Source organism: Aulonocara stuartgranti (genome assembly GCF_965226115.1).
Source record: "Aulonocara stuartgranti genome assembly, chromosome: 18".
Classification (NCBI taxonomy): domain Eukaryota; kingdom Metazoa; phylum Chordata; class Actinopteri; order Cichliformes; family Cichlidae; genus Aulonocara; species Aulonocara stuartgranti.
The window spans coordinates 31339023-31365185 of record NC_138954.1 but is presented as its reverse complement, the minus strand read 5'-3'; the positions used below and the strand labels follow the sequence as shown (position 1 = coordinate 31365185).

The window sequence follows — 26163 nt, the reverse complement described above, 5'->3', positions numbered from 1 at the left end:
GAATATCTGAAAACGGATCCTGCTTATTGTAACAAAAACTATTAGAAATATAGAGACTTTTTTCAAATTATATTTTAATATTTATATAAAAATACGTCATATCGTATATGAAAAATTATACAAACAAGTTAAACTATTGTATCATTCCTAACTCTTTGTGTCTTTCATAAACACATGGCCATTAGAATGTCATCAAATATACACCCATCCGTTCACTTCCGCTTATCCATTTCAGGGTTGTGAGTTGGACTCACGAAAAGGCACTTTCGCTGTAGTAGGGAATTGTGCTTTTTGTGATTGTCTTCCATGTACATGCTGTTCAATGATGTTCATATTAAGTATGGACAAAATTCTAGGTCAGTGTTTGAAAAACTAACCCCTATGAGCCACAAACTCATAAGACTGCAAACAAACTCTAAGTGTTCTGTACAAAAACCCAGTTATAAAGTACACCAAAAGCTGAAAGTTATGTTTTGTTGTGTTAGCTAAATATTGTGGAAATCACAGTGCTCATTAAAATGTGTTTAGAATTTGCAAATTGATGATGATTTATCTAAAAAATCATGTTGTCGCCTACATAAGCTGCCTTCATAGGTTGACGGTATTGGAATTGATTAAACTGGTCCTGTGTTTACTCCTTGTCAGAGTGTGAATAGCCTAGCTCTGGCTGAGCATAGAAGCCCCACCCTGGCTGAGCATAGAAGCCCCACCTATTTGATTTAAAAGAGGAGGGGCTTAAACAGCTTGTTTCAGACACTCTGCAACAAAGCCGGTAAAAGATGAAGAAGTTTATTTTTTAAAAGCTACTCCTTCACTGTCCAAGAATAAAGCCAAATTGAACTTTAAATAAACATAATACAAAATATAATCTTTAAGAGATTTAGTTAAATTTGCTATTATCTGGAAACTGTATATTTTGAAATGTAGAAGGTTAGGGTCTAGACTTTCATTGGTTGCTACAAAGGTACTTTTTTCATCTTAGTATATAAGGTTGACGTCAAAGTTTTACAGATTCAGCAGAGTTGAGAAAGGTTCAAATAATTATTACTTAAATAAGTTCATTTTTCCATTTGCCGTCTTGTTCTTTTGGTCACTACCCACAGTTCTAGCTCAGAGGTGGGGGCAGGAACATAGACTGATTAATAACGATCTCTCCGTGAACTGCCACAGATAACCCAAAGATGAGGGACTAAATGCTTGTTATCTTTTCTAACTTGTTCAATAAATGCATCACATAAAAAAATACTTATGTTGTTAGGTAAGGGTATTATGTTAAACATGTCACTCTTGTGCATACCAGCAGATGGCCTTGCAAGGATGGCTGTGACACTTGGGTACAATGTTAAAGTTGGTAGGGGCCGCAGTGACAGATTCCACCTCACATTTTGCTGGCCCCGCCCCACCTCACCACACACTGACTCACAGAGCACAGAGGAAATGAGTTGAGCAAAAGCCTCTTGACACATCAGAGCAGCTCATTCAGTTGACATGTGTTTCCTATGTGTGTTGTGCGCAGATCCTTAAATAACCCCAGTCACCTGTTCTTAACAACCTTCAAAAGAAAGAAAGTAGACATCATGGGAGCATCTTCCTCTGGCTTGCTGGATGAGGCCAAAATCAGCTACATCAAAGGTAACTAAGAAATCACTTTTCTTTTTCAGAGCAGCTCAGAAAAACTTGAATGTCAGTTTTCTAATCCTAAGAAATAGAAGGGAGAGAGTAAAAGTGAAACAGAACCTATAAATGTATGGGCACAATGATAGCAGCTACTTTGGCTTTGTAGTAGTCAAAGTAGTAGCAGTAATAAAAGCAATAGATGTGGTTATTGCAGCTGTATCAATGTAGTAGTAAATTTAAAAATAAACCAAACTGCTACTTTTGTTCGATTGCTTTTAGACAGCATAAATATATTTTTATTAGTCTTCTAGTTGCTAACTTTTAGCAAAAGGCTGACAGGAAACCTGGTTAGAGGTGCGGTGTGTTACAAGGGTCCCCGGAATAATGGGTTGACTGGGGAAATTGCGGTTATTTTGGGCTGGGTACCAGCCTTGACCACCAAGCTAAGAGTGTGACAGTAACCAAGCAAAGGACATTATGCTTTAAAGTCTAATTAAATTATATCTATTTTAATGAATATTTTAACTTTAATAGAAAAAAGTAACAAAACTGATGTGCTCTGTAAATGTTTTTGCTTATTTCTCCATGTGTACATTCCTATACATGTTATCAGCACAGTCACATCCTGTCACTAATCTCCCTTGCAAACTCAAATGTAATTACAGCTATTTCCAACTATTATATTATTATGGGTTGTCAGATCTCTGTCTATCTATGTGTGTCAGTATGTAAGATGAAAGTCAGGCTGGATAGTGGTCTCATACTGTAAACAAATGATTATGATCAATCTACACTGAAGACACCGGATTAAAAACCCGGAACCACAGTCAAAACCCACTTACACACCAGCGTACACAAGCAGGACTTTTGTTAAATTCGGCCACATGACAAATTACTTCACACCTGCACACTGTGGTATTGTTTATATTTGGCCTTTGTATATGTGTGAGGTAGTTGATATATCCTCTCACCCTTTTCAGACATGTACATTATTTCTTCAAATATGCCTGTCTTGTTTTACCTCTCCAAGATTACTTTTTACTTACCATTTATTACTGTTTTTTTTTTCCCGCCGCCTGTCCCGTTTGGTTCTTTTGCCATCAGAATTATTGTCTGAAGGCCAAGAAAGATGCCCAACGGATTTACTATACCAAGTGGACCATGGACCAATACGGCCATTGGTATTATATATATATATATATAGGTAGATAGATCGATAATCTATGAGTATATAACAGTAAATACTAAATATTGAATATTATTGTGCAGCTTTAAGTGTTTTGTTAACTGCGTTAAATTTAAAAAAAATCTCCCTGGAGTCCAGTGCTAGGGCAATTTCTATACCTTACCTTACGGTTGTAAGTTTTTTGCTCAAAACATTAAAAAAAGGTTAGGGATGACTATCAAAACAGTGAGCTGACAGAGATATTGGAGTTATGTCAGCCTGATGTCTTAGTGGTCACACTGCTTTCCCATAAAAGTCACAATGAGAGACTTGCTGGGCTGGATTTGAATGGTGAATCGCCTTGTAACCATTTACAGCCATTCATGCAGTGCTGTGTTCTATGCCTTTAAGTGCTATCTAACTACAATGACATTCTCACCTGTGACCCTTTAACTCACGTAGTTATATTAATAAACGAGCATGCACAACATTATAATTCCACATGTATCTTGTGCATTTTATGCTCAGCTCAATAACATCAGGATTATTTTCAACAATATGTATATAACAGTGTGGTGTCTCGCTAACTCTTAATGAAATTTAAAATAACACTTACATTTGGTCCATGCCTGAATGTCAGACAGACTTTAACATGCTGAACAAGCTAGCTAAGTTATGTAGCCCATATCTGAAGCAGGCTATGAAAGACATTGGCCTAGCAATTTAAACATTTGTCAGTATAAAAATATTGACAAGTGCAGCTTTAATATGTACATTTCCATCCTTAAAACTAAATTTACCATTCCCAGTTACTCTGCACTTGCAATGGTTTCCTTCAGTGAAGGGTATGTATAAGTTCAAACACTCGTTTTGAAATTAGTTTTTAATATCATGGAGTTTTTAATATCTGTGTAACAATGCACACAGAGAGGAAAACTATGCTGATTACTGTTATAAAAGAATACACATGTAAATATGTGTCATTATGAAAAAAATTGTTCTAAACAAGTTTGAGTAACATCAAACATTATAATAATCCCAACAACAAGCTGTGTTTCTGTATGCATCCAGGACTGGTTGATGGTACATTCCAGAGCTTCAGTGACTTTTACCGTCAGCAGTACTCTGTAGCCTACCTTGGACACTTACACCAGGAGGTGGAGCCTAAGAGAGAGGGGAGGGGGTTATTGCTTACACGGAGGGTAAGAGTTAAATCTTTTCAAACTCAATTCGACTACATATATATTTATGCATGTTGATGCAGCTGGAAAATTGGTCTAAATTTCTAATTATGTTAAAGTTTAACCAGTGTGTGCTTGTGTGTTTGTGCACTGTACAGCCTCAGTATGCTCCTGAGGAGGTGCTGTATGAAGGGAGCATTAAGTTCTCCAACTGGGATGAGCAGCTAAAGAAATGCAGAGAGAGATACATAATTCTGCGAAGAGACTACAAAGCAGAGATACATGATAGCATGGAGGTAACACACAGATTAATACGCTCACACACAGCACGTGAAATTTGCAGTCTAAATGATTTGCATCCTGTGATGAACATTGCTATCTGTGATTCCAATTTTTAGACTTTCAACCGTGGATGTGTGGCTAAGATGGTCCTCCAGCTGACGGGGGCAATTGTTTTCACCAAAGATGACGAATCAAGAGCTCACCTTGAGAAAACCTGTGCCGGAATACTGAATGGTATTTTAGATGTGCAACAGCATGACTGATACTACTCATAGTTTGTCTTCCCAATGAAGATATGATCTGCTTTAACTCAGCATCTCTGAAGTCAGTTAATGAAAATGAAACGACTGTCAGTAGGGAAATGCTCCATGATGAGGGTATGAGTACAGCAAACTGAGTAACACTACAAACTTAATCATTTTAGTACAGATAATTATTTATATATGTAGAACACCTCACACAAGGCAACAACTTGATAACAAGCAGGTTTTAATAAAGAAGTGTAACCTTCAAGGTTTTCCGCTGGATTTAACAAATTCCTGACCGTTCAAAACATATTTGAAGTTTAGCAAGCTGTGATAAAAGGCGGAAAACACCGCAGCCATTAGGATGATTACCAATCAGTGATGCTGACTGCTTGTGTTTGTGAATGTCTAACACTGTGCCACATTGACTTATGGTATAGCATTTTCTTCTTTCCTTTCATAAAGGATCCACCAGTGCAGTCCGTCATTTGTATTAGAGCCTAGATTGTACTAAATTCTTCTAGCGGGAGAGAGATATTTTGAAAATGGAAACAGGAAACATCGAGGAAAGTAAGATTATACAGTGATACACGCTATCTATCAACTGTTCGAAACCACTTGTAAATGTCCTTGGTTTTTTTGTGTTTTTTTAAGAACATTTAAATAAAAAAAGGGTTATAATATTGTAAATGAAATTTACAATAATGAGGTGTCTGAAAAATCAGATTGTGTTGACCCGTTTAAGTGTCAAACACAAGATTTTATAGAAGAGTGTGTACTACTCCTCTCACATAACAGGACAATTTGATCAGAATAGAAGAAAATGTGGAAAGTTGCTAAAGATGATCAAGCTCAACAGAATCTCTAATGAACCTCAAATTCACATGTTCAGGCTGGGTTGGAATTTGATTTCATAACAATCTGTCAAATCAAATACCATGATTCATCATTATTAAGTAAAAAAGGTCACCAGTATCTTTGAAGATGTCCAGTATCTGATAGATTCGATTTTAGTCACTTAATTACATGATAGATAATTTACTAAACAGTCAGAGGCTTATGAGTGTAACATAAACAAAAGCTTCTTTGTTGGACACAAATTAATAGAGAATACAGTCAAACCCACATCAGTAATTTTGTTTTATTTGTGTTTCCAGGAGGAAAGGAGGACTCTTCTTCTGCAGTCGTTAATCCAGATGCATTTGCTGTGCATCTCCACTTGGCTTACACAGGCCACACCTGCTTCCTGTTTCAACAAGAGGAGGAGCGAGATCACTTCCTGTCTGGCCTGAAGACCTGTATTAGACATCGCAACCTTGGTAAACACTCATATGTATGCTTTTGCCGTGGCCCACTTAGCCTTGCTTCAGATGTGCAGGGTAATAACACAAAATAAAGACAAAACAATGTCAAATGCCTGCTTGCACAATCACTGCAAGCTAAGAAATTCCCTAAGCAGTCAAAGCCATCACACGTGTAGATAATTTTAAAAGATGAATCGCTCGCTTTCAAATTATTTGAAATATCCAATTTTTTTTAAAAAAAATGACCAGACCCATCAGTTACCTCACTTTTTCTCCCCAAAGGTCTTTAAAAGGTCTTTATATGTTGGTATGACCAAGTGCAATTTGTCTATGTGCATGACTTCTAATTTCTGAGGATGTCCTAGTTCAGAATTATGTGTTTTCATATCAAATGAAAACAGTTTTACAAAGTATGCATCATTCTAACTACTACAAGGTCAACAACAAGTTTGGGTCCATTTCTTGCTCAGTAGCTCTGAATTTTTCTAACTCTCTCCTAAGCTGGTAGTCCTTGCTAATATTTTTGAGCTAAGAGCTCAAAAGGATTTTCAATATTTTGTCATGGTGTGCAGCGCTACATGCTGTTGATTAAATCCAAATACTTTTTACAGTTGTCTAATATCAGATGTGAGTGTAAAATATTTCAAATTGTTGTAGCAGAGTCCTGCTTCTGGTTGGCTCGTCTTTAGTTTGTCATTCATGTTGTGACAGTTGCCCGGGTGACAGATATAAATATTAATGCTGCTGACTTCCTGTGTGGTTAGCTAGGATACAAACCAAAAAACAAACCCCTTCAACTTTAAGCAATAAGGTTGCAAAAACACAGCACATCATATCTGCACAAAGATATCCTCAGCAGGAAATAGCACACAGATGGCCGCCACTGTCTATTTCACTTTAGATGTGTAAAGCCACAGCACTTACAGTGATGTTGATTTTATTCATCTCAAAGTGATATATCAACCTCTTCTTCCAATAACCATATCTCTTCATTTAAACACTTCCTTGGAATTTTAAGTCTTTGACTTTTTTAAACATTTGATGATGTTCTGGTGTCCCTTCAAAAAAAAAAGCTAGCCTACCTGAAGTACTTCTGCCCCCACTGTACACTTGTATGATATATAACACATAATGTTAATTTTAGATTATTGCAATCTGCCAGTTGTGGTCAGATGTTTACATAAACTCATGAATGCCATGAATAGGCATGAATATCTTGTTAATTTAGGGGGTTTTAATTTTTTTTTTTTTCATTTGAGTTACGAATTTGTATTTTCTCTAATCCACACAGGATCATACAGGCTGAAACACACATATATGCACTCATATCCTTATAAATAAAACACAACTTGAACAAGTAGTTGTTGACAGGCTTCTGGCAAATTGTGGTTGGATATTTGACCACTCATCTTGGCAGAATTAGAAGACTTAATTTAAATTGGTATGGTAACAATATTAAACAATAGTCTGTCCAGTTTTTACCCTGCCCTTCACATCATGGTAGCTAGGATAAGGCTTTTAAAGGAATGGAGAATATTTTTGGCCAGGTTTGCAAATTAAATTAAGAGAGTTTAAAAGTATCATGTGGAGGGTATTTACAGATGTCTAAATATTGGACTTTAGAAAGAAATTTTGCAATCATTATTGAAGATTGTTTGGATAGCTATTATTTTTAGTGTTTGTGCATACAAACTAGGTTTTACATAGTCTTTTCTAAAATTAGGAAACCTGTCAGTAGCTGCAGTGAGAAAAAATGCACACTGTTTTGTGAATTTAGCAATGACACAGATGCAGACTTGGTATGTTAGTCAGAGCAAATTCAGGGGTGATAGGTAGTGATGGGACTACCTATCATTTGAAACACAGAACTATTTCTATCCATCCATCCATCCATCCAAACCAACTGAGCGAGTCCTTGGGTCTACCTCCTTGCGGTAGGACATTTCCGGAATACCTCACCTAGGAGGTGTCCGGGAGGCATTCTAGTCACATGCTCGAACCACCTCAAATGGCTCTTTCTGATGTGGACGAGCAGTGGCTCTACTTCAAGTCCCTGGTCGAGTCTTCCACTCATTGAAGAAAACTCATTTCTGCCACTTGTATATTTAACCTCATTCTTTCAGTCACTATCCAGAGCTCGTGACCATAGGTGAAGGCTGGAGCGTAGGATTGATGGCTTTGCTTTTATGCTCACCTCTGTCTTCAATTCAATTAGATTTAATTTGATTTCAATTTAAACAAATCACAACAATAGGTGCAAAAAATCACTCAGTGGGTTGAGGAGTATAAAAAAAACATGCATCATATTCAATTCAATTCAATTCAATTCAATTCAATTCAATTCAATTCAATTCAATTCAATTCAATTCAATTCAATCTATATAGTTCCAAATCACAACAGAAAAACCCAACAAGAATCATACAATCCCTAATGAGCAAGTGCTTCAGCAACAGTGGGAAGAAAAAACTCTTGGAACAGAAAGAAACCTCCAGCGGAACCAGACTCGGAGAGCGGTGGCTGGCTGGGGGTGTAGAGGGGAAGACAGGACAAAGACAAGCTGTGGAAAAGAGCCAGACAGGGTTTTCGGAACAAACTGTTAAATGTTCAGTTTCTATGCCATATGTCAGAACAAGATCTAGAATGTCATTAAAGTGGTGGGTGGGTTGTTTTATATTTTAAAAGAAGCCAATTGACGCTGTAATTTTTAGTATCTACATGGATGTTAAAATCACCCACAACAATTATTTTATCTGAGCTGAGCACATAATTTAGATAAAAAGTCTGAGAAATCGTTCAGAAACTTAGTAAGGCCCAGGTGGATGACAGATAACAACAAGTAAAACTGTTTTTTGCTATTTCCAGCTAAGGCTAAGAACCAGGCTTTCAAATTAATTAAAACTCTGTCTGGGTGTTTGGTTAATTAACAAGTTGGAGTGGAAGAGTTTTTGAACACCACTCAGACTCAGACAGTCAGGGTTTTCAAACAGGGGGCTAAACGGGGTCTCCAATTCAGTGATCCTGGCCTCCAGAGCTGCAAATAGGCATTTAATTACAAGTATCATTGTTACTAAAGTAGGCCAAGGAGTAAGTAAACATCTGACACAATGAGCAGGAAAGTGCAGGAGGAACAGGTGAAAAGACCATGCTGCTAGAGAGTCTGCTATGAGCTAATCTAAGCGAATCCCTAGAGACACATTTAGTGAATACTGTCAATATAATTAGCAGATCAATCAACAGAGAATGGATATTGTATAAAGTATGTGAAGACTATACTTTGAGATAAGATGTTGTCTATATGTTTTTAAGTAAAATCTATGCTATCTAATCAAAACTATATCTTCAGTCGATGTCAGCAGCATCCCATGTGTAAAATGTCTCTTCCTCTCCTGAAATATCTGATGGTTTACCAGAATCGCTTTGAGGCTGACCAAAAGTCAAATAGGAAATGGCCGCATGCTGTTTTTTTTTTTAAATTTATTTATTTTTAATTTTTAGCAGGATATGATTCATGACTTTCTGTTCCTTAAACTTCTGCAGAAAAAAAAATCTGAAACAGCTCAAGGGAAACTACACTACAAGACATGTTTTTTAGTGAATTAGCAAAAGAAAAAAAAGAAAAAAAGAACAAAAAAATTAGAGATGTGAAAATGGTCAGATGTGTTGTAATGAGAATGGAATATTGATGTCAGGGATCCACCGAGGATACAGGATCAGCACAATTTCTACCAAACTAAAATGACTAATGACAAAATACTAAGAATTAAGTATTTTAATACTTACCACACTTGTAGATCATTTTAAGCCACGGGTGTTCTAATAAGAATGGGATACTGATTTCAACTTTCAAAAATAAAGGGACAGGATGAGCATGCCACCAGATTCTTTCAGAATAATAACAAAATCCCTACTTCCTGCAGACCCGTGGTGTAATTCATCATATGAGAATCAAGCATATGCACGAGCCCTCCGACTCTACCGACAAGACAAAGGATGCTATGAATCCTGGGAAATGCTGCTGGGCACTGAGGAACAAGTTTGTACACACACACACATTAAAACTTTAAGCCTGTCTGTGTTCTTCATTTCACTTTAGTTCAGTTTATTTTTATAGTGCTAAATCACATTAATAGTTATCTCATGGCACTTTTTTTTCTAAAGACCCTACAATAACATGCAAGAATTAGAAAACTCCAATAATCAGATGTCCCACTACGAGCAAGCATTTGGTGACAGTTAGAAGGAAAAACTCCCTGAACCAGGCACAAGGAGGGAAAACCTCCTTGTGCTGCAACCAGTTAGAGTGTAGGGAAGGGAGACAGCAGAAAAGACAAACTGTGGAAAAAAGACAGAGATTAGCAATAATTTATGATTAAATGCAAAGTGTTGTAAAGACAAAGCCATAAACAGTGTGCTTGTGTATGTAGGTGCTTGCCTCCCAGGTGATGGAGGAAGTGTTGCCATGGTTACACAGTCAGCTTCAGTCCAGGATAAAAGGCAAGAAGACTGAAAAGATACGGCAATGGCTCGCAGTAAGTAAAAATATGACACCAAGTCTCTGCAAATTCTGAGTCTATCTATTTATGAAATGTTCCTGTTCAGGATTGTTTTAGTACTATGTCACTCGTTTAGCATGTATGTGTAGCATTTAGCAATATTCTAACTAACACTACTGAATGGTACGGTAAAAGATGATCAAAGCATTAAGCAACATTCACAGGAATTATCATCTAATCAAGCAGTTCTGAGCAGCTTGCGAACATATGAGGTAATGAGCTGCTTTGTAAGATGTGTTTAACAATATATTTATATTTAGCAATACATAGGGGTATTTCTTTTACTACACTTTTTCTCCATGGCCATTTATGCAAATTAGAACAATGTTCAAAAATGTAAACAAACATTTAGATAGCTGTCTAAAGATAATGTAATGTGTCATTGGCATATTTAAATATAAACCTTGTATTACAAAAGTCCCTATTGTAATCAACTGGGGATCTTAAGCAAAAGTTCCTTGTTATGCTGCCCCCACGTGGTCAAAAAATAGCATTTTTTAAAGTGAACTTCAAGACTTTTTCTTTCTTTAGAAATGATATAATCTGATACCATACCAATCTGATCTTCTCAGAATGCTACCTAACTTATCAGAATTAAGGGAATTATCTGACAGCAAGTATCTTTGAACTACAACACTATTATCTTTTACCCCGTGTTCCAACAAATTGTGTGTGGCAGTTTTAGCATCAGTTTTTAATCTCTCTGTTGCACAGTGTATTAATTTGTTTGTATGTATAGACAGTGCAAGCAACCCACACGTTGGTGCTGGAAAAGCTGACTGCAGGTCTGGAGGCTCTGAAGAAGGAGTGCCGTGAGACAGCATCAGACAATCAGGCACTCATCAGATCCAATCTGGACCAGATAATGTCCTCTCACTTGTTCCTGGAGCAAAAAGTCAGAGGTACACATTGTTTGACTAATCTCATCTGAAAATGCCTAGAAAATGAGTGACTGTTTTTAATGGCTAAACTCAGCTAAATCCATATTAAGCTACAAACTGAGCGTCTAGCCATGGTTCAGCTTTTGTGCACATTTTGTGAATCTGTATCTGTTTCAGCATGTGTATGTGAAGAGGCAGAAAAAGTGTGCAGTGAGTCTGTAGCACCCTACATGTCCTCCATCCTTGAAGCACTTACCGAGAACATAAGCGGAGGTATTCTTGGGATGCAGCGCACGCTGAAAACACAGATGGATTCGGCCTTTTTACACAAAAACGAAGGGACACAGGAGACAAAGAAGGTGAGAGAGGACTTGTTTTTAGTTACCCTAAAGTATTTGTGTGGCAGCCAAAATAAGAGCTGTTCCAATTCTCCAAATACTGAAGAAAGAAGTTTGAATGCTGCCTTTATCGTTTCCTTTAACATAGGATACAGTGCACCATCCTTTATGAAAACGGAGGTGAAAACACTCCCATAATTTACTACAATGGACTATCTGACAATTATGAACACAGTCGACATAAGTGGAGCAGATCATGTAAATGTTATTTGTACAGTAGCTGCATTTTCCATTTCATTCCAAACCTCTTGATATATTTACAATTTTTACCAACAGTTTGTTAAGCTCAGAGCTGAATATCACCAGGAGCCTCTAAACACTCAATGTGAAGACTGAGTGAAGAGTTTGAGGTTTTAGCAGTAACAAGAGCAATAGCAACTTTGAGCCATCCATGCAAAGTGCAGATTACGAATTCATTCTGATAACATCACCCCTTCTAAAAGTAAACTCTCCTAGTAGCAACTATCACAACCACAATGGGCATAAGACATGATTTTATGGTTTGTTTGTTTTGGGTTTTTTTGCATTTGATTTCATGCAAGATGTTAGTAAATGTTAGTAAACCTATGGCCACGAGCTGTGGGTAGTGACCGAAAGAACGAGATCCCGGATACAAGCGGCAGAAATGAGCTTCCTCCGAAGGGTGGCTGGCCTCTCCCTTAGAGATAGGGTGAGAAGTTCGGCCATCCGGGAGGGGCTCAGAGTAGAGCAGCTGCGGCTCCACATCGAAAGGAGCCAGCTGAGGTGGTTCGGGCATCTGACAAGGATGCCCCCTGGGCGCCTCCTGGGTGAGGTGTTCCAGGCATGTCCCACCGGGAGGAGGCCCCGGGGCAGACCCAGGACACGCTGGAGAGATTATATCTCTCGGCTGACCTGGGAACGCCTTGGTATTCCCCCGGATAAGCTGGAGGAGGCGGCTGGGGAGAGGGAGGTCTGGGCCTCTTTGCTTAGGCTGCTGCCCCTGCGACCCGGCCTCAGATAAAGCGGATGAAGATGGATGGATGGATGGATGTTAGTAAATCTGGCCATAAATGTTCCTTCTTCTTTAAAGTGCCAGCCTTTGTAATGAAGGGATATTTTTCACAGGCTGTTCTCATTTACATAATCTCCATAAAACAGAACACAGTGTGGCATTTTGTACTCCATCTTCCTCATATTGTAGTTTCAACACAGCTGGGACATTTTCATTAAGGTTAGACTTTTGGAAGGCACCCATTGTGCCGCTTTTGTGCCATCTTGAAGAGGGTCTCATTTGAAATCAAGAAACACAAGATGTTTGAAGTTGAAGATGTCTGAAGTTTTTGCTTGCCCAAATTTTCAAAAGTGCTGACAGAAAGCATTTGCTCTATTTCTTTTAGGCCTTGTCCAGTCTACGATCAATGCGTCTAGATCAGTGCTACAAGCAGGTGGAGAACCTGACAGAGAAACTCGAAGCCTTAAAAGAGCGATTTGGATTGAGCAGCATTCATAGACTGGTTCACTATGCAAGTCTGGAGATGGAGCTGGTATGAAGCACAATCTTCAGTATAGACATGGCCTCTCAAGGAGCCTAAAAGTAGAAAAGATTGACGTGAGCCGTTTTTTAGTGTTTGCTGTGTGTGTGTTACAGTTGCTGGACAGTGCTGTCTACACCTTGGAACAGTTCCTCCAGTCATCAGCCAGACTGCAGCCCACTCAGGTTCCTGTTAAGCTGAACAGGGCTACAGAAAGAGTGCTGAAGGTAAATAAGTTAATTATTTTGAATTAAATTTTTATTTAATAAAAAATCTATCATGTGTGATCAGAAGATTTCTGAAGGAACTGTATAGACCGTGTATTTTAGAAATCCAAATAAATGAAAGATATGTGATTTTCATAAAATAAGGAATAAATATGCTTAGATACACCATTAAAATGTTACACACTGAAACAAAATGATGTGTGCATTCTAGTGGGAACCCTGGACTCTGGTCCCAAACCCTAAAAACATGTCTTTGTAGCAGGTGTAGTGCGCAGCTTGTTAAACCTGGAAAGCCCTGAGAGACTATTTGAAATCTACAAAGAAAAAGTATTTGTGTCACTGACAACTTGTGTTTTTATGTGGGTCAGTTGCAAATTGACACACTACAAGTTCAATTGCGGATTCAGACAGCAAAGTAAACTAACCTGTCACAGTGATAAGTAACTTGTTCCTGTTTTCTAGTGTGCCCCACAAATACAATACAATCTTTGCTCAAAAGTGAGTATTACAAAAAATCTTGCTTGTGTGTGTGAGTAGCAGCTGGACTATGACAGCAGGGTAGTCCAGAGGAGGCTGTACGAGGAAGCCCTGCTGGAGATCACTCTGCCTACTCTCACCAGGAAGATGGACAGCAAGTGGAAAACTGTAGGTCAACCTGCTGCTACTTCACTCTGTCTGACTCTATCGTGTGTTATTGATATTTTATATTCTACAAAGCATGGACTGTCTGGTTTTCTGTGTCTAGGAGCTGCAACAGTTTGAGCAGTACATTTTCGCTGACTACAGCAGTTTTATCCTGGTTCATAACATTTACGATGATGTTCTGAAAACCATTCTCAGCAAGCAGATAGAGACAGGTAAATATTGATCTTGATATTGATCTTTGTTTGTGCATTGGTATAGATTTTGTTTCTTCTTTTTTCTGGTATTCTCTCCTAGGCTACAAGGAGACAGGTTACAAATTAAACGAAAATCCTGGACTCATTTTATTTACATGGTTTTACCTCAGAGAGAAGCATCATTGTGAATCTATAAATTGTAAGGATTTGGTCACTTTTACCCTGTCATGAAGCATCTTCAACCTATTCTTGGATGACAGTGCATCCAAGCCCATTCATCAGGCACAGAGAACACTCATTTTCTGCTTCTAAATTGAAACTGAGGTTATTGTACACAGCCCAGAAAACCTTAGAAATATGGTATCTAATCAGATTCTTGCTCTGGATGGCATTACCTTGGCCTCCAGTAACGCTGTGAGGAACCTTGGAGTCATTGTTGACCAGGATATGTCCTTCAATGCACATATTAAACAAATATGTAGGACTGCTTTCTTCCATTTGCTCAATATCTCCACAAGTCTCAGAGTGACGCTGAAAAACTAGTTCATGCATTTATTACTTCTAGGTTGGACTACTGTAATTCATTATTATGAGGATGTCCTAAAAACTCCCTAAAAAGCCTTCAGTCGATCCAAAATGCTGCAGCAAGAGTCCTGACAGGGACTAGAAAGAGAGAGCAGATTTCTCAGATATTGGCTTCGCTTCATTGGCTCCCTGTTAAATCCAGAATTAAATTTGAAATCCTGCTCCTCACATACAAGGCCCCATCTTATCTTAATGACCATATCACCCTTTTAGAGTACTTCGCTCTTGCACTGCAAACTTACTTATGGTTCCAAGAGGATTTAAAAATAGTAAAAAAGTAGTACATCGTACTTGTATGATTAGGCTTAAAACCTTCTGTAACAAACCACGGCAGACACAGCAGACCTGGTGACATTTTTATGCTCTTAAGCATCCTTTATTAACTCTCACACGTTGCTATTCACACCACAGCCAGCTTAACATACCGACAACAACAAGAACCACACTCAGGACCCAGTAGTATTTAAGCAGGGTGGTGTGATGACCCGATGCAGCTCCAGTGCGTTGGCTTCTCCTCCAGCTGTGCCACAACCACGCCTGCCACACTTTCCTTTTTCTAAAGCGTATAGTTAGACAGTAATCAGGTGACCCTGAATCCTCCCTTAGTTATGCTGCAATAGATGTAGGCTGCTGGGGGATTCCCATGATGCACTGAATATTTCTTCTTCACTCACTATGTGTTAATAGACCTCTCTGTATTGAGTCATACTTGTTATTAATCTCTGGCTCTCTTCACAGCATGTCTTTTATCCTGTCTTCCTTCTCTCACCCCAACCAATCACAGCAGATGGCCCCGCCCCTCCCTGAGCCTGGTTCTGCCGGAGGTTTCTTCCTGTTTAAAGGGAGTTTACCTTCCCACTGTCGCCCAAGTGCTTGCTCATAGGGGGTCATATGATTGTTGGGTTTTTCTCTGTATTTATTATTGTTTATATATATCTTACAATTTGAGTGGTTTGGAAAAACGTGCTTCATATCTAATTCCATTCAATTTAGTTCAGTTTTATTTCTATAGCACTGAATCACAACAACAGTTGCCTCAAGGTGCTTTATATTGTATAGTAAAGTAAAGTAAAGTAAAGACTTAATAATACAGAGAATCCCAACAAAAATCATATTACCCCCCCTATGAACAAGCGCTTTGGTGACAGTGGGAAGGAAAAACAGCAGAATCAAACTCATTGAGGAGCAGCCATTTGCTGCGACCGGGTGGGGGTGTGGGGAGGAAGACAGGAAGAGAGCCAGAGATTAATTATGACTAATATTTGAATGCAGAAACCTGTATAAAGACATAGTGAGAAAAAGGTTAGTGAAGAATAAACACTCTCCCCAGTGCATCAAGGGAAGCCCCCTCCCGCAGCTTAGACCTAAGCCTGATCTTTACAAGAGGGTGTCTGTCTCTCCAATCCAAACTGGAAGCTGGTTCCATAGAAGAGGGGCCCAAAAGAAGGCTCTCCCTCCCATTCTACTTTTAAACACCCTAGGAATCACAATTAAGCCAGCAGTCTGAGAACAAAGTGCTCTGTTGGTGTGATACGATAACTATGAGGTTTTTAAGATAAGATGGGGCCGGTTCTTCAAGACCTTTTACGTGATAAAAAGGTTTTTAAATTCAATTCTGGATTTAACAGGGAGGCATTGAACAGAATCCAGGATGAGAAAAATATGCTCTTTCTTTGTGTAATGGGGAAGGCTTTAGGACCCAGGGGACTCAATGGAGGGCATAAAAGAGGGCGTAGTAACAGGTGCTGACGATTCCCACTGACAAGCGGCTGTGAGTAATGGATGCGTGAGTAGGTGAAGAGCCGAGAAGTTTAATCGCCTACGACGCAAACTGTGGTTTTAAACCTCTATAGATGAGGTTCAAGTAGTGATTTCTGTGGAAGAAAAGGCCAAGACAAATCAGGTGTGCAGCAAATACAGTTGCCTACTCGAGGGCAGGCTGCACATGCGACCTTGTCACTGTTTTTTTCCTCCTTCTCTGTATGGTTGTGTTTTGTTGGTTTTAGCAGGTCACCGTTTTTAATTATTTTTGTTGTTTTATTTCGGGTTTTGTTTATTTTTATTGGGTTGGTGCAATACTAAGCGGGCAACGTGCAATCCCTGAGTGGGGCTCATACCTCGGGGGAATGAGGATTTTTTAGTGGTGCTCTGTGTGTGGATTTGCCGTGATTAAGGTTTATTAAGAGTGCTTTTGTATTACCACCGTCTATTGCCTGAACTAGCACTTAGTGCATGCTATAAGTGTTCGGTTGGGCCTTTTTATGTTTGAGGTGGATTTGTCTCTTTTAGAGTGACGAGCACCTGGGACCGCCAGGGAGGAACAAACCCTCAGGTGATAGCTTCGTTGCTGGCAAGGTTGCACCGCTACTATTTTTTTGTTGTAGCGATGTTTTAGGTTTTTTTTTCTTTTTCTCAAAACTTTGGTGTCTTGTCATGTTAATAAATTGTTGAACATCTTTTACTGATATTGACCCTCTTGTCCTGTTTATTCTGGATTCGATCCTGTGAGAGTTTTTTTTGGTCTGAAAGTTCGTACTAGTCATAAGAGAGGCCCACAGTGGTTACTTGGTGCCTTATACCACGCTACATTAATTGGCGTTGTCGACAGAATCTAGGTCATATCAGTTACGGTGTTTGGTTTTTATTTTGACGGTGGCCCTGCTTATTTTAGGAAGAATATTAAAGGAGAGGAGGGAAAGAAAAAAAAACAGTGACATTTTCTACGGAGGGGAAGCCAACGCTTGGACTGCTGTGGGGATAATAGACCTCCGTCGCCGACCTTATGGATGACGTACAGGCCCTTTTGGAGCAGCTGCAACAGCTAAAAGCAGCAAATGAACAGTTGAGGGACCAATTACAGGAACGTTCTCCTGTGACTGGCCAAGTGCCAGACCCAGTGCCAGGTCCATCTACTGTGCCCTCAAATATGAATTCAATAAATGAAGCTTCCAATGTGTGTTACGTTTATGCACCTCGGGAGCGTAAATGCCCAAGGTTCACCGGTAAACTGTCAGTGGACTTGTTAACGGTTGACCAGTGGGTGGAAGAAGTACATAGGTGCTTGGAGATTCGTCCTATGTCAAGAGCAGCACAAGTGATGTTTGTGATGGACCATCTTGATGGCAGTGCCAAATCGGACGTCTGTTTTCATTCGAGTATCAGCAGAGACACTCCTGACAAGATCTTTGATATTTTGGTCGAGAACTATAGCTGCACTCAGTCATATGTAGCTGCCCAGCTACAGTTCTTCCAGCGCACCCAGCGAGAAGGGGAATCTCTGCGAGATTACTCTCATGCTCTTAAATCTCTAATGGACATTGTAAGCTGTAAGACACCAGGTGGTATTCCAAATTCTGACATATTGTTAAGAGATCAGTTTACTGAACATGTCCATGATGATATGCTGCGTAGAGAGCTGAAACAGCGGGTCCTCCAAACACCAGACCTGTCCTTTCTTGCCCTACGCAGTATTGCCCTTAAGTGGGCTGATGTAGGGAGGCAGGGAGGGAAAACTAGGCCCCGAGCCTATTCCTGTGATACGAATTGCCAGGTAGTAGAGGGAGTTAATGCAGAGATGCATGCAGTCACCCTCGGGTCTAATGATGACATTCTACAGATAAAAGAGTGCCTTCGTAAACAACAGGTTCAATTGGATACGCTTATGAAGCAGATGTCGGTCCATTTCTCACAGCCGTCTCAGACTAACATCCCCTCGATCTCTCCCACCACTGGGCCCTTTCGTTTCCAGGCAGATGGAAAGCCAATTTGCCATCGGTGTGGTAGGGCTGGTCACATTGCCAGGTTCTGTAGGGTCAAACATCTAGCCACGAAGAACAGTGGTGGGTCTCATGCTGACGCACATGCACACAGTCAGGTTGTGGAACAAGGCCCTGAGTCTCAGCTGTCGGGAAACTAGGTCCCTCTGGTGCAGAGAGCCAGGCATCGGGAACAGGGTTTGTAGGCTCAGCTGAAGTTGTTATGGGAGATCCCTCTCGCTTAATTGGAAATTGTCCAGTGGTGGAAATAGAAATGGGGGGTGTTATAGTTCCCTGTCTTTTGGATACTGGGTCCATGGTCACCACTATTCGAGAGAGTTTCTTTGAGAAGCACTTTAGGCCGCAGGGGGTGGGGCACTTAAAGAAATGCCAATGGTTACGCCTCAGGGCAGCTAATGGGTCGAAAATCCCCTATATAGGCTACATGGAGCTTGATGTGACTGTTTTTGGCGGCATCCTGACAAAAATGGGCGTGTTAGTGGTGGAGGACCCTCGAGATGGTAGCGTTCAGCAGCCACAGAGTGTGCCTGGTCTCTTGGGGATGAATATCATTAGCCGTTGTTACCACCTACTCTTGGAACAGTTCGGCCCTCGTCTGTTTGAATCCCCTGCCCTTGAAAATGCCAATAAGACGTGGAAAGAGACACTTCATAAGTGTCAGCGCATTGAGGCTTTGAATACATCCGGGTATTTAGGTAAAGCAAAAGTCTATGGTCGAGCTGTTTGTGTCCCTGCTGGGTCGTTGAAATGGATACGCACTAGTTGCCCCTCTGCTGCTAATATTAATTTCCCATCAGTGCTCCTGGAGCCTATAGCGACGGGTAATCCCCTGCCGGGGGGCATCTTGGTTTCTCCGGCCCTCATTTCTGTTGAACAAGGTGTGGTTGACATTCCGGTGGTTAATGTGGGAACTGAGGATGTTTGGTTACCGCCTTGTACACAACTAGGCGAGTTGCATCTGGTTGACCCCCCATCATCTGGGAACCCTGTCGTTATCGCAGAGTCTGAGGACTCCACGCTGCCGATAACGATGCACGAAGTGACCGTACAGGCGCATTCGCACTTTGATGTTTCTGAACTCTCATGGCCTACTTTGTCCAATGAACAGGTCCAACAAGGAGTGTCACTTTTGCAGAAGCATTGTTCAGTTTTTAGTCATGGGGAGGGAGATTTAGGATGTACCACATTGGTGGAACATGAGATCCCTTTAATGGACGATGCCCCAGTGCGACAGCGGTATTGTAGGCTCCCACCTTCTCAGTATGAACAAGTGAAAGCTCATATTAAAGATTTGTTGGATCAGGGAGTAGTGCGTTTAAGCAGTAGCCCTTATTCTTCCCCAATTGTGGTGGTTTTCAAGAAAAATGGGGAGATTAGGCTGTGTGTTGATTACCGTTTGCTTAATGCCAAGACACGGAAAGATGCTTATCCCTTACCCCGTATTGAGGAGTCATTAGATGCCCTGACGGGAGCACAGTGGTTCTCTACATTGGACCTTGCAAGTGGGTATAATCAAGTACCAGTGGCCGAGAAGGACAAAGCCAAGACTGCTTTCTGTACCCCTTTTGGGTTGTTCGAATTCAATCGAATGCCATTTGGGCTTTGTAATGCCCCTAGCACCTTTCAGCGGCTAATGGAGCGGATTTTTGGGGACCAAAGTTTCCAGTCCCTCTTATTGTACCTGGATGATATCGTGGTGTTTTCATCCTCTTTTGAACAGCATTTGGAGCGTCTTGACTTGGTCTTAACGCGGCTGAAAGAGCACAATCTAAAGTTGAAGCTGGAGAAGTGTCACTTTTTCCAGCCAGAGGTTCAATACCTCGGGCATGTGATATCGGCTTCTGGGGTGGCGACCGACCCCTCTAAGATTAGTGCAGTGGCTGGGTGGGCGCGACCGACTACTTGTATAGAGCTACAGTCATTTTTGGGATTTGCCTCATATTACCGGCGGTTTGTCAAGTATGCTGCCCCGCTTCACCGGCTGGTGGGCGAGCTGGGAGGTACCAAGAAGAAACGTAGAAGTGGTACCAGTGGGCCAATGGGCCAATGGGTCACCTTTGGAGTGAGGAATGTGAGAATGCATTCCAAACATTAAAAAGGTTGCTGGTTAGTGCCCCAGTATTGGCCTATGCCGACTTTGCTAAACCTTTCGTCCTTGAGATAGATGCCAGTCAGGCAGGGTTAGGGGCAGTACTATCCCAGGAGCAAGAAGGGAAGAGACGGCCAGTTGCTTTTGCTAGCCGGGGCCTGCGACCTAGTGAAAGGAATATGTCCAATTATAGCTCTAGAAAGTTGGAATTTTTGGCTCTAAAATGGGCTGTCACTCAAAAGTTTCGGGAGTATTTGTTGGGAAATAAGTTTGTCGTGTTCACAGATAACAATCCTCTCAGTTATTTGCAGACTGCTAAATTGGGAGCTGTAGAGCAGCGATGGGCCTCAGAGCTAGCTGTGTTTAATTTTGAGATTAAATACAGGCCAGGTCCCAGCAACCGCAATGCTGATGCGTTGTCACGGCAGCTACACCCACAGAGTTCATCTGGCCTGCTTCCAGGGGTGAAGATCCCACAGACAGATGTGCAAGACCAGACAGATGTGGGGCAGCTGGGAGATGCTGTTGCTGCTACGTGTAGGGCCATAGGTGCATTTCCATCCCGACCTAAAGCTGACTTAATATCCCTTCAAGCTGCCGACCCGGTAATTGGCCCTTTCTTACAGTATTGGGAAAGTGGGAGGCTGCCTACTAAACAGGAAATGGGAAATGTAAGTAAGGGAGTGAAAAAGTTGTTGCAACAGTGGCCCAGAATCAAGTTGAAGGAAGGTGTCTTGTATCGTCAAGTTCAGACACCTGGTAATGGCAAAGTTTTGCTTCAACTGTTGCTACCCCAGTGCTTGCAAATAGAGGTTCTAAGAAGTTTACATGATGATCATGGTCATCAAGGCATTGGACGCACTACCAGCCTGGTGAGAGAAAGGTGTTTTTGGCCTTTTATGGCACGAGACATTGAGAAATATTGTCAGGAGTGCGATCGTTGTGTCTTGGCAAAGGCTGTACAACCAAAGGTTCGCACATTTAGGGGGGGTTTGGTGGCCGCTAAACCCCTGGAAGTCATTGCCATTGATTTCAGTGTTTTGGACAAGTCTAGTGATGGGCGTGAGAATGTACTTGTGGTCACTGACGTGTTTTCGAAGTTCTCTCAAGCATACCCTACAGTAGATCAACGGGCAAGTACAGTGGCACGGGTGTTAACTGAAAAATGGTTTTATATCTATGGGGTCCCTAAGCGTATCCATAGTGATCAAGGAAAGAGCTTTGAGGGAGATTTGTTGAAACGTCTGTGTCACCTGTATGGCATAGACAAAAGCAGGACCACGCCATATCACCCTGAAGGCAATGGACAATGCGAGAGATTTAACAGAACACTCCATGATCTGTTGCGCACACTCCCTACTGATAAGAAAAGAAAGTGGCCGCAATACTTGCCACAGGTATTGTATGCTTACAATACCACAGAACATCAGTCTACTGGTTTTTCACCGTATGAGCTTATGTTTGGCCAGAAGCCCCAGTTGCCTGTTGATTTCCTACTGGGGGCTTCCCAGTCGGAATCAATGTCTAGATCTGCGCAGGAGTGGGTGGAGGAGCATAAACAACGTTTAAGCTCGGTTTATGTGCATGCGAGAGAACAACTCCAACAAGCTGCAGAGAGGAGAAATAAACATTTTCAGCCCACAGTTATTTCCCTTCTCCCCCCAGGTACTTTGGTTTATCGGAAAAGTCACCCTTTAGGCCGCCATAAGATCCATGATGCCTGGGATTCTATGGTGTATGTTGTTGTGCAGAGTATGGACAAAGAAGGCAGGGTTTATAAAATACGCCCTAGAGATCATTCAGGCCCTGACAAAAACTTAAATCGGGCAGAGTTGAGAGTAATACCTTTGGGTACTATGGCACCTGCTCCAGACCAACATCCCCTCGCTGACCCAGGGCTGGTACTTGAGTCACCCCAGCAATCAATATCGGATATACCAGATGATGACAGTGAGGTGGGTGGAGTTATACTCGCCATGGCTCCAAACCCACCCAGAGATCAGCTACCCTTGGTATCGGTTTCAGAGCCTGTTGGTGAAACTAGGAGTCTAGGCCTGAGCAACCTGAACCCTGTAACCCTAGTTCCAGAACAGCCAAGGGAAAGTGGGATTGATAATAGGGAGAATGTTCCAGAGCAGGACCCGGGAAGAGTTCAGGAGCGGCCTAAAAGAAGTACAGCAGGAAAACATTCAAACCCCTTTAACCTCCCGCGGTCAGTAAATTCGACGGTTGTTTTTCTCACCGGTGATTCACAAAGTTCCCCTGTCCATAATGGTTTGCCCCAAAATGTATTTAGGCCCTGGCAGTAAGTGGTCGCCGGGACGGTGACCTTTTAAAATGAGGGCAATTGTAATGGGGAAGGCTTTAGGACCCAGGGGACTCAATGGAGGGCATAAAAGAGGGCGTAGTAACAGGTGCTGACGATTCCCACTGACAAGCGGCTGTGAGTAATGGATGCGTGAGTAGGTGAAGAGCCGAGAAGTTTAATCGCCTACGACGCAAACTGTGGTTTTAAACCTCTATAGATGAGGTTCAAGTAGTGATTTCTGTGGAAGAAAAGGCCAAGACAAATCAGGTGTGCAGCAAATACAGTTGCCTACTCGAGGGCAGGCTGCACATGCGACCTTGTCACTGTTTTTTTCCTCCTTCTCTGTATGATTGTGTTTTGTTGGTTTTAGCAGGTCACCGTTTTTAATTATTTTTGTCGTTTTATTTCATGTTTTGTTTATTTTTATTGGGTTGGTGCAATACTAAGCGGGCAACGTGCAATCCCTGAGTGGGGCTCATACCTCGGGGGAATGAGGATTTTTTAGTGGTGCTCTGTGTGTGGATTTGCCGTGATTAAGGTTTATTAAGAGTGCTTTTGTATTACCACCGTCTATTGCCTGAACTAGCACTTAGTGCATGCTATAAGTGTTCGGTTGGGCCTTTTTATGTTTGAGGTGGATTTGTCTCTTTTAGAGTGACGAGCACCCGGGACCGCCAAGGAGGAACAAACCCTCAGGTGATAGCTTCGTTGCTGGCAAGGTTGCACCGCTACTATTTTTTTGTTGTAGCGATGTTTTAGGTTTTTTTTCTTTTTCTCAAAACTTTGGTGTCTTGTCATGTTAATAAATTGTTGAACATCTTTTACTGATATTGACCCTCTTGTCCTGTTTATTCTGGATTCGATCCTGTGAGAGTTTTTTTTGGTCTGAAAGTTCGTACTAGTCATAAGAGAGGCCCACAGTGGTTACTTGGTGGCTTATACCACGCTACATTTGTAGTCCCTTGTCAGTACTCCTGCGGCAGCATTTTGGATTGACTGAAGGCTTTTCAAGGTGTTTTTAGGACAGCCTGACAATAATGAATTTTCTACTCCGTGTAGAAAATTCCCGTGTAAAAAAAAAATGGGTTCTGAAAACCTGTACATCCATTAGGCAGCTGACAGAATGAAGTGCTCTGTCCTATAATGAAACCTGTGACAAATACTGAATATGAACTGGAACATTCCTGTTTGGTCCAAACATAAATTATGATTTTGTCTCTTCCTCATTATCAGCTGTCCAGGATGCAGCTAGTAAGAAAAGCAACAATCTCCTGTTGGACACTTCAGATCTTGCAATTAGTCAGTACAGTTTGCTGGGACAGACGCCTCCAAACTCTGCACCAGACAGCCCATCTGTTCATGCCCGACGGTCCTCCTCAGCCATGCCCACTGATGATCAAGAAACAATTTCTGCAGTGGAAGAAAAAAGTCAGACAGTTGATGTTTGCCCCCAGAGGAAGACAGAAGGTAACACTGATAGTGAATGTGACCAGACACATGTCTCTGACCAGAGCACAGTGCTTCTTTCTCCAGTTATTATCGTGACACAACAGTTGGATGAAACTGGCAGCAAAGAGGACCTGTTCCTGAAGGAAACCATAGAAGTTCAGATCACAACTGATGCATCTTCTACAGCAACAGAGCCAACAATAGCAAACAGATCAGACACAGATGCAAATGTTACATATGAAGTCAATGCACCCAAGTTATCTGCTGAACAAGGACCGACCATCCCAGACTCTCTGGAGTCGTCCCCTCTGGTCTCACCTCAGACAACAGAGATCCAAGTTCAAAGTGAACCTGCTATGCCTGACCTTTCAGTCTCAAATCAGCCATCAGAAGAGGATTCTTCCATCCAGCCTGCCTTACCATCACACCCACCTGATGCAGATAGTCCAGTACAAATCAGCCTCGGATCACTAAGTGAGGCAATTGCTTGCAGTTCCTCAGAACCTTCTGTTATGCCAATGATGGGACAGCAGACCACTGACAGAGCAGTCTATTTGACAGGAGAACTTAAAGACAATTGGGAGGTGGAGAGAGTAAAAGAGGAGAAACACAAAGATGAAGCAGAAATTGAGGGGCGTGAGACAATTCAAGCATGGGAAGAACAGAGAGAGAAAGAAGAGGTAACAGAGGAAGAAACAGGTGAGGGGCAGATGGAGATCCAAACAGGAGGTGAGCCTGCTGATGACAGCTCATCTGGATCACCAGTGGAGACCACCACTGCCTTAAACACAGAGCAGAAAAAGAATAAAGAGATGATGGAGGAAGAAGTGCCAAGCAGTGAACTCAGGATTGAAAATAAAAAGGATGAAGATGAAGCAGTCACAGAGAAAGGAGATTCTACAGAAGAAAAAAAAGAAGAGGATACACCAGTAGAGAGTGCTAATGAGCTACTTTCGGACAGCGTGGCTTGCATCAGAGAACTTGTGGTTGAGATTATTGAGATAGAAACAACAGTCTCCCCTGTTGCTGACAGTAGCAACAATCTCTGAAACAAGCATTAAAACAGCAAGAGCAGTTCCAGACCAATGATTCCCAACCAGATAAAAGTCACTTCAATAAGCCTTACATTTTCTAATTATTCCAGACAGAAATTTGTGCTGATTTAATTAATGTGCTGTGTTTTCATACAACAGTAAACTGAAAAATGGAATAGTTTGTCATTCTATTGTAACTCTTTTGTTGCTTTTTTTGATTCTATATTTTCTATAACAATTGCATTGAATCATCCAAATAAAGATGTTAAACTTGTGATTTTTTTTTTTAAAAAGTCGCTTTAATAATTCATTTGATTTGGTCCTCTTTAACCAATAAGCTCCAACTAATGCACGGAGATCTTTCTGAGACCTTTCTAAAGCTGTTGTGGCAGGCATGTAACCACCAGGATGAATATTCAGTTGGATGGTCAATTCAGTTGGATGGTCAATCAAGCACAATGATAAAATGACCGGCAAACCATTTGGTAATAGTTTTGGCACTATGAGAAGGTGGAAAGCCCTGCTGGAAAGGAAATCTGCATCTCTATAAAGCTTGTCAGTAGACTGAAGCATGGAGAGCTCTATAATCTCCTGGTGGACAGCTGCGATGGCCTTAGATTCGAGAAAACACAGTGGACCAACTCCCACCAATGCTAGCAAGATGACATGCAAACCACAAAACAGACTACCTAAACTTCACACTGGTCTTCAAGCACCTTGAATTTCGTGTGTCAAC

The 26163-nt window shown here is 41.2% G+C and overlaps 1 protein-coding gene across 1 annotated transcript; it reads left to right on the top strand.

Annotated features, from left to right (window-relative positions):
- Positions 1-1454: 1454 nt before the first annotated feature.
- LOC309694681 (protein Niban 1-like) lies at positions 1455-25701 on the top strand. Its single transcript, XM_082514894.1, has 14 exons — positions 1455-1632; positions 3854-3984; positions 4122-4259; positions 4362-4479; positions 5648-5809; positions 9713-9828; positions 10220-10324; positions 11088-11250; positions 11407-11588; positions 12986-13132; positions 13237-13347; positions 13885-13992; positions 14093-14204; positions 24178-25701. The coding sequence occupies exons 1-14, from the start codon at positions 1500-1502 to the stop codon at positions 25440-25442; spliced, it is 2991 nt and encodes a 996-aa protein (XP_082371020.1). The 5' UTR covers positions 1455-1499; the 3' UTR covers positions 25443-25701.
- Positions 25702-26163: the final 462 nt, after the last annotated feature.

Excerpts from the sequence above, each read along its gene's own strand:
- LOC309694681 (XM_082514894.1), top strand. The coding sequence starts at position 1,500 with ATGTGTGTTGTGCGCAGATCCTTAAATAACCCCAGTCACCTGTTCTTA. Across the intron at positions 3,985-4,121 it reads GGTTATTGCTTACACGGAGG|CCTCAGTATGCTCCTGAGGA; the intron begins GTAAGAGTTAAA and ends TGCACTGTACAG. Across the intron at positions 10,325-11,087 it reads AGATACGGCAATGGCTCGCA|ACAGTGCAAGCAACCCACAC; the intron begins GTAAGTAAAAAT and ends TTGTATGTATAG.